The sequence below is a fragment of the Malurus melanocephalus genome, unplaced genomic scaffold (genome assembly GCF_030028575.1).
Source record: "Malurus melanocephalus ecotype Western Australia unplaced genomic scaffold, MMel_1.1 scaffold_691, whole genome shotgun sequence".
Classification (NCBI taxonomy): Eukaryota; Metazoa; Chordata; class Aves; order Passeriformes; family Maluridae; genus Malurus; species Malurus melanocephalus.
The window spans coordinates 37,840-44,708 of record NW_026623923.1 but is presented as its reverse complement, the minus strand read 5'-3'; the positions used below and the strand labels follow the sequence as shown (position 1 = coordinate 44,708).

Here is a 6,869-nt window from a genome sequence, read left to right as displayed (position 1 = left end):
GGGGTTCCGTGGTGGGACGGGGACGGTCCTGGGGGCTGTGCAGGCTGACTGTGCCCTCGCAGCTCTACTCCCACGCCGTGTCGGCCAACGGTCAGCCCGTGGAGGATCCCATGGAGATCATCATCACCGTCACYGACCAGAAYGACAACCGGCCCGTSTTCACCCAGCAAGTCTTTGTTGGCTACATTGAGGAGAATGCCAAGCCAGGTACGTGGGGGACTCTGAGCCAGGAMCATGCAGAGCCCTGAGCAGGAGCASTGCCTGGGTGTCYRGTGAATTCTGTCCCATGAGTAAAACCTCCCTGGCTTGTCCCCATGACCAGGCACATCTGTGATGACCGTGAACGCCACGGATGCAGACGATGGGATCAACGTGAACAATGGCATCGTCCACTAYTCCATCCTCAGTGAGGAGCCCAAGGGTGCACAGCCGATGTTCACCATCAACGCCGAGGAGGGCATCATCAGCGTCATTGGCACGGGTCTGGACCGGGAGGTAAGTACCTTGCCATGATCCTGGGGAACCTGCGGCAGCTCCATTGAGAGATGTGCCATGGGGAGAAAGGGATGTTGCAGCCCTGGGGTGTCTGCAGCCTCGAGCCTACCAGGAGCTATGCTGGGGACACTGCAGGGACCCCCAGCCCTGCTTGAGCCCTGGAGCTGGTGCAGTGCCAGTCCCTCGGGTGGGCAGCCGGGACATTGGCTGCCTCTGTGCCAGCATGAACAGCGAGGCTGGAGAAGGGTGGAGGAGCAGGCTGGTGATGCCCAGAGGAGGGGAGAACCCCAGCCCCCACGCCAGCCCTAACTGGGGTGATTTTGCCCTGCAGACCACTCCCAACTACACGCTGATAATCCAAGCTGCGGACCAGGAGGGCATAGGCCTGACCAACACCGCCACCGCCATCATCCAAGTCACCGATGCCAATGACAACCCTCCCATCTTCGACCCCACCACGGTACCACCCAGCCCCAGGCGCTGCCCTCTCCGGGCATCATGGCACAAACCCCCACCTGGGATGCCTGGGGCCATGCAGGTGACTGTCCCTGTCCCATCTTGCAGTACGAGGAGTCAGTGAACGAGAACGAGCCGGGGCTGCTGGTGGCCCGGCTGCATGTGAAGGACCAGGACCTGCCGGGCTCCCCGGCCTGGCGCGCCGTCTACCGCATCCAGAGCGGGGACCCTCASGGCAACTTCGAGATCACCACTGACCCCAAAACCAATGATGGGCTCCTGAAAACKGCCAAGGTGGGTCCTGCTGCTGCATGGCCACCTCAGCACCAGCTGACTCCCTGCTGGCACTACCCGGCTTCTCTCCCACCCCCAGGGCCTGGATTATGAGACYCAGAAGCAGTACAAGCTTGTGGTGKCGGTGGAGAACGAGGTCCCCTTCACAGTGAAGCTGAATCCTTCCACGGCCAGCGTCCAGGTGTTTGTCAAGGATGTGAATGAAGACCCCGTCTTCATACCCACAGTCAAAAAGGTGGAGGTGATGGAGGATGTGCCGGTGGGATACCAGATCACCTCCTACACAGCACAGGACCCTGACAAGGAGCAGAACCAGAAAATCACGTGAGTGGCGGGGGCTTTGCTGGGGTGTCTGAAGGGCTGTGCTGCACTGTGTGCCCCTTCCTCTCCCCCTGCTGACCCCTGGCTGCCCCCAGGTATCGCATGGGTAGCGACCCCGCAGGGTGGTTGGCCATCGACCCTGAGAACGGCATCGTCACGGCAGCCCAGCCGCTGGACAGGGAGTCKGCGCATGCCATCAACAGCACCTACAAGGCCATCGTCCTGGCTGTGGACAATGGTGAGGGTGCCCAGCTGCTGCCCCCCTGCCCACCTCTGTGTCCTGCCATGGGGTCCAGGCCCCTCCCTGGGTGCCTGGCTGACCCTCAGTCCCACAGGGTCACCAAAGTATGGCACCGGCACGGGGACGCTGCTCCTCCTGCTCCAGGACGTGAATGACAAYGGGCCCGTGCCAGAGCCCCGGAGCTTCGACATCTGCAACCGGCAGCCTGAGGAGCAGACRCTGAACATCATCGACAAGGACCTGCCACCCAACACCTTCCCCTTCAGGGCAGAGCTGATGCATGGCTCTGGCAGCAACTGGACTGCCAGGGTGACTTCACCAGGTGGGTGCCACCTGCCCTGTAGCTGGGCCCTGCTGTGGGCACAGGCAAAGTCCTGTGACAGTGCCAAGGGTGTTCCCAAACCAGAGCTGGCAGAGGGGCTGGAGCACCAGGAGTGGCTGAGGGAGCTGGGAAGGCTCAGGAGGGACTTTCTTGCTCTCCACAACTCCCTGGCAGGAGGGTGCAGCCAGGTGAGGGTCAGGATCTGCTCCCAGGGAACAAGGGACAGGATGGGGGACACAGCCCCAAGCTATGCCAGGAGAGATTTAGGTTGGATATTGGAGAAAATTCATTCATGTAAAGGGTGATCAGACATTGGAACAGGCTGCCCAGGGCGGTGTTGGAGTCCTCATGCCTGGAGGCTTTAAGAGCTGTGTGGATGTAGCACTTGGGGCCATGGGTCAGTGGTGCCCTTGGCAGTGCTGGGGGATGGCTGGACTCAATAATCTTGGAGGCCTTTTCCAAACCAAATGTTTCTGTGGTCCACCAAGACCTGGTGCATCTGCAAATGAGGAAGGAGCTGGAGCCGGGCGAGTACAACATCTTCCTGAAGCTGCTGGATGCGCAGGGCAAGGAGCAGATCACGCCGGTGCGAGCCCAGGTCTGCAGCTGCGAGGGGCCAGCCAAGAACTGTGAGCGGCGAGCGTTCATCTCTGGTGGCATGGGCGTGCCTGCCATCCTGGGCATCCTGGGGGGCATCCTGGCGCTGCTCAGTGAGTACCTGGGGACGAGGATGGGAGGGATGAAATGTGGATCACCCCTTCCCTGCTGCTCTGATGCCCCGTCCTTGTGCCTGCAGTCCTCCTGCTGCTGCTGCTGCTCTTTGCAAGGAGAAGGAAGGTGGTGAAGGAGCCGCTGCTCCCACCTGAGGATGACATGAGGGACAATGTCTACCACTATGACGAGGAGGGCGGTGGCGAGGAGGACCAGGTGGGATGGCTCTGCCTGCTGGACCCTGCCTGCCAAGTGGCAGTGGCGGTGCCCGTGATTGTCACTTGAGCCTCATCTCCTCTTTTCCCCCAGGACTATGACCTGAGCCAGCTGCACCGGGGGCTGGAYGCCMGGCCCGAGGTGATCCGCAACGACGTGGCCCCRCCRCTGATGGCRGCCCCCCAGTACCGGCCCCGYCCYGCCAACCCCGACGAGATCGGAAACTTCATCGATGAGGTGAGTCCTGAGCCAGGCTGGGGCYGGGGAATGACACCTCCCTGCCACACCAGCGCAGGGGACACAGCCACTGATCCCTCTGCTCCCCCAGAACCTGAAGGCGGCTGACACGGACCCCACGGCCCCTCCCTACGACTCGCTGCTGGTGTTCGACTACGAGGGCAGCGGCTCCGAGGCCACCTCGCTCAGCTCCCTCAACTCCTCGGCCTCTGACGGCGACCAGGACTACGACTACCTCAATGATTGGGGCAGCCGCTTCCGCAAGCTGGCCGAGCTCTACGGCGGCGGCGAGGAGGACGATTAGGGACCCCCGGCCCGCTGCCCCCGCCTCGTTTCACCCSTCCGGACTCACGGTGGTTTCTGCTCAGGGTGGCTCAACTCCCTCCAACATCCCCTGGACGCAGCGCCCACGTCTCCCGCACTGAGAAAAGCTCAGGCTCACTGGGGTGGGGGGTTTTTGGGGTARTCTGGTGTTTCCTGGCCTCCTTGGCTCCAGGGCGTGGGACTTTTTGGCCAGGATCAGCTCCTTCTTCCCCTTTCCATGGGGGGGAAAAGGGTTTTTTATCTGATATTCTCCCAAAATACCTCGTGCTCCCAGCCCCACACAGCTAATCTCCCACCAGGCTCCGATCATGAACCTGGTGATGGACAAGTGGGATGGAGCACTTGATCAACACCAAAGATGCATTGTCACAAGAATAGGAATTTATTTGACTATGTGCAGGCAGATTTTTATTTTTTTCGTATCCCAGATTATGGTTTGATTTCCTCCGGTGTTGTGCCAGTTGTAATTAGYGTGCAGTCAATGAAAGGCGCTTTCCAGAATCAAAGGGCTTTACTGAAATCCTGACCTCTGTGTATAGCTATCGTTATGGTTTGTATTTTTTAACATAGGAAAAGGATCTGATGTGAGCTGGGAAACCAGCAGCCGCCAAGTGTTGATTGCATGTTTTTTATATAAAATTGAAACAATAAATTGTTTTAAGAAAACCAAAACTCTTCTCTGTGTTGTGAGGCTCTGCTGCTGCTCCAAGGCTTTACCTGCTGCACACATATGGTCATGGCTCCTCCACAGGGCAAACGGGCAATCTGAAYCATGGAATTGTTTGGGTTGGAAGARWYSTTAGSCCATCCYTCTACCACAGGCAGGGACACCTTACACTGCTTCAGSWTCCSYCAAGCCCCGTCCAACATGGGACASTGCYASGGATGGGGCAGCCATRGCTTCTCTGACTAAGTGCCAGGAGCAAATGAGCAGCATTCCTTCCCCATGCTCCATATCCCATCCAAACTTGCCCCCTGGCAGCGCGAAACCATCCCCTCAGCGCGGTCACTCTCCACCTTCCCCTCACGCCCGCCCCGCTCTCCTTTCCCGACCTTCCCAAGATGGCGGCGGCAGCACAGCCCCGCCCCTCCGCGCCCTCCCCGCAATGGCGGCCCGCTGCCGCCCCGCCCCTCCGCTTGACCGTCCCAAAATGGCGGCGCTCTCTGACCGGGGCCCCAACATGGCGGGAGACGCGGAGCCGGAGCCGGGCCGTGTGGTGGAGGCGCTGGAGCTGCTRCTGGGGCCGCCCGGTGATGGCCAAAGCGCTGCAGAGCCCGGCCCGGAGCCCGTCCTGTGCCCGGAGACGCTGCGCAGGAACGCAGCGGCGCTGGAGGAGCTGCTGTCGCGGGCGGCGGGCTGGGCCGCGCTGCGCCAGCTCCGAGCGGCCGTGCTGTCCCGGGAGCCCGCGCTGGCGGCCGGGGTGGCGGGCGCGGAGCCGGGCTGGGCGGCGGCCTGCGGGCTGCTGGCGCTGCTGCTGTGCCTCAAGGAGCGCCTGGCCGCTCTCGCTGCCGCCCCCGCCGCCCCCGCCGCTCCCGGGGCACCGCCGCCGGCCGGCGCCGACACGCTGAGCGCGGGGCAGGAGCGGGCGGTGCGGCGGGCGCTGCGCGCTGCCGTGGGGCTGGGGCTGCTGCCGCACCTGCCGCCGGGGCTCGGACCGGGACCGGGGCTCGGGACACCGCCCGCTAACCGCGGGGCTCGGCTGTTCGCCGCTGCGGGCGCGCTGGCCGAGCTGGCCCGGCTGCCGGCCCTGGGCGCCCCGMTGCTCGCCCGCCACCTCCGGCTGCTGCTCGCCGGGCTCTGCGTGCTGGGACACGGCCCCGCCGCSCTCTGCCAGGTCCGTGCCACACTCRYASCCCGTGTCCCCACTCCCCGGYGCTGCTGTGGGTGGCCAGCCGAGTCCCAGCCCGCTCTCCAGTCCCTTTGGTGTGCTGCCCGCCATTCCCGGTGTGAGGAAAGGGACAGGGGACACGGAGCTCGGCCAGGCACCGGCACACCGTCGGGACCGAGCTGWTGTCAGCAGCCCCGGTGTGTTTTGTTCCAGGGAGTTTCGGAAGCGGAGCGAGCAYGGTGCCGGGAAGCCCTGCGGGATATCCTGGACCGTGTTTACCAACCGCTGGCGGTGCAGGAGCTGCTSGTCCTGCAGGGACAGCCCAAGCAGGTACCGGGGATCCGGACCCCCGTGCTTCCCACACTCTGGAAACGCTGCTCTGGAAATGTTCTTACATCTTAAGCACCAATCCCCGACCGCTGGCGGGGCTGCTGGCTGTGTGTCATTGCAGTTCGGGTGAGGTGTGGGTGTGTCAGGGACTGTCATCGCCACACGTGCCACCTTGGCTTGGCACCCACATCTGCTCCGCTAAACCTTGCCCTTCCCACTCAGGGCATGGCACAAAGCACCTGCTGCTCTTTGGGGCCATTCCAAAGCATCCTGGGGAGGAGGGGATGGGGAATCTCTTGAGTGTTGTTTTAGGGAAGTCCCYATGGGATAATGCAYGTAATAAAATCATGGAATYCCAGAATGGCTTGGGCTGAAAAGGAGGTCAAAGTTCATCTCATTCCACCCCCTGCTATGGGTAGGGACACYTTCCACTAGGCTTGGTTTCTCCACGCCCCATCCAGTCGGCCTTGGGCACTTCCTGAGATGGAATAACACACTAAGCACTTGTGAGCTGATGTCCCTCATTAATTCCTGACTTTCTTTGTGCTCCTGGATGAAGCAGCAATTCAAAGCCTGTCCATGTCCTGTGCTCTCTGTGCTGTTTGCCCAGAGGAGGGGTTGGCACAGGTGTGTGCAGATACTCTCCTCACCCTGCTCTTTTTTCCCTTGCAGAGATCTCCACGTGCCGGGGCAGCTCCGGCCTGGCTGCGGCGGCTCTGCGGGCACCTGCTCTCCGAGAGGCTGCTGAGGCCTGGTGGGGTGCGGGCCGTGGTTCAGGGTGTCTTGGAGGGGACAGATGGTGAGTGGGGAGCTCTGGGTGCCAGGATCACAGATTCAGAGCTGTGGGAGCCCCACAAGGGCAGAGCTGCCAGAGCTGGATGTGGGAGCTGGCTCGTGCCAGGCCAGGGTGATTTGGTGACACACAGACTTTGCCTCTGACTGCACTGAGCTCCCAAACTGCCCTCATTTGGCATACACTGTGTTTGAGGCCTACAGTGAAAGGCTCCAAGCCCATTTATCCTGTTTGTGCCTCGATGGAATCACACCTCGTGTGTGTCCAGAGCAGGATCAATCCCAGGGAATGTCCTGTCCC

General features: G+C 61.9%; 2 protein-coding genes across 3 annotated transcripts in view; both read left to right on the top strand.

Moving 5' to 3' along the window:
- The window catches only part of LOC130584286 (uncharacterized), a 15,588-nt gene extending 11,299 nt beyond the window's left edge, over positions 1-4,289 (top strand). The window contains 11 exon segments of the mRNA XM_057384181.1: positions 9-207; positions 323-495; positions 827-955; positions 1,060-1,317; positions 1,319-1,569; positions 1,662-1,804; positions 1,902-2,129; positions 2,618-2,839; positions 2,926-3,056; positions 3,150-3,293; positions 3,385-4,289. Of these exon segments, the coding sequence (XP_057240164.1) occupies positions 9-207; positions 323-495; positions 827-955; positions 1,060-1,317; positions 1,319-1,569; positions 1,662-1,804; positions 1,902-2,129; positions 2,618-2,839; positions 2,926-3,056; positions 3,150-3,293; positions 3,385-3,597 (2,091 nt within the window). The 3' untranslated portion in view covers positions 3,598-4,289.
- A 428-nt stretch (positions 4,290-4,717) lies between these two features.
- TANGO6 (transport and golgi organization 6 homolog) overlaps positions 4,718-6,869 on the top strand; it is a 22,028-nt gene continuing 19,876 nt past the window's right edge. For both annotated transcript variants that reach the window (XM_057384202.1, XM_057384201.1), the window contains exons 1-3: positions 4,718-5,452; positions 5,660-5,776; positions 6,449-6,575. In XM_057384202.1, coding sequence (XP_057240185.1) covers positions 4,724-5,452; positions 5,660-5,776; positions 6,449-6,575 — 973 coding nt within the window. In that variant the 5' untranslated portion in view covers positions 4,718-4,723. The remainder of the gene's footprint in view (positions 5,453-5,659; positions 5,777-6,448; positions 6,576-6,869) is intronic.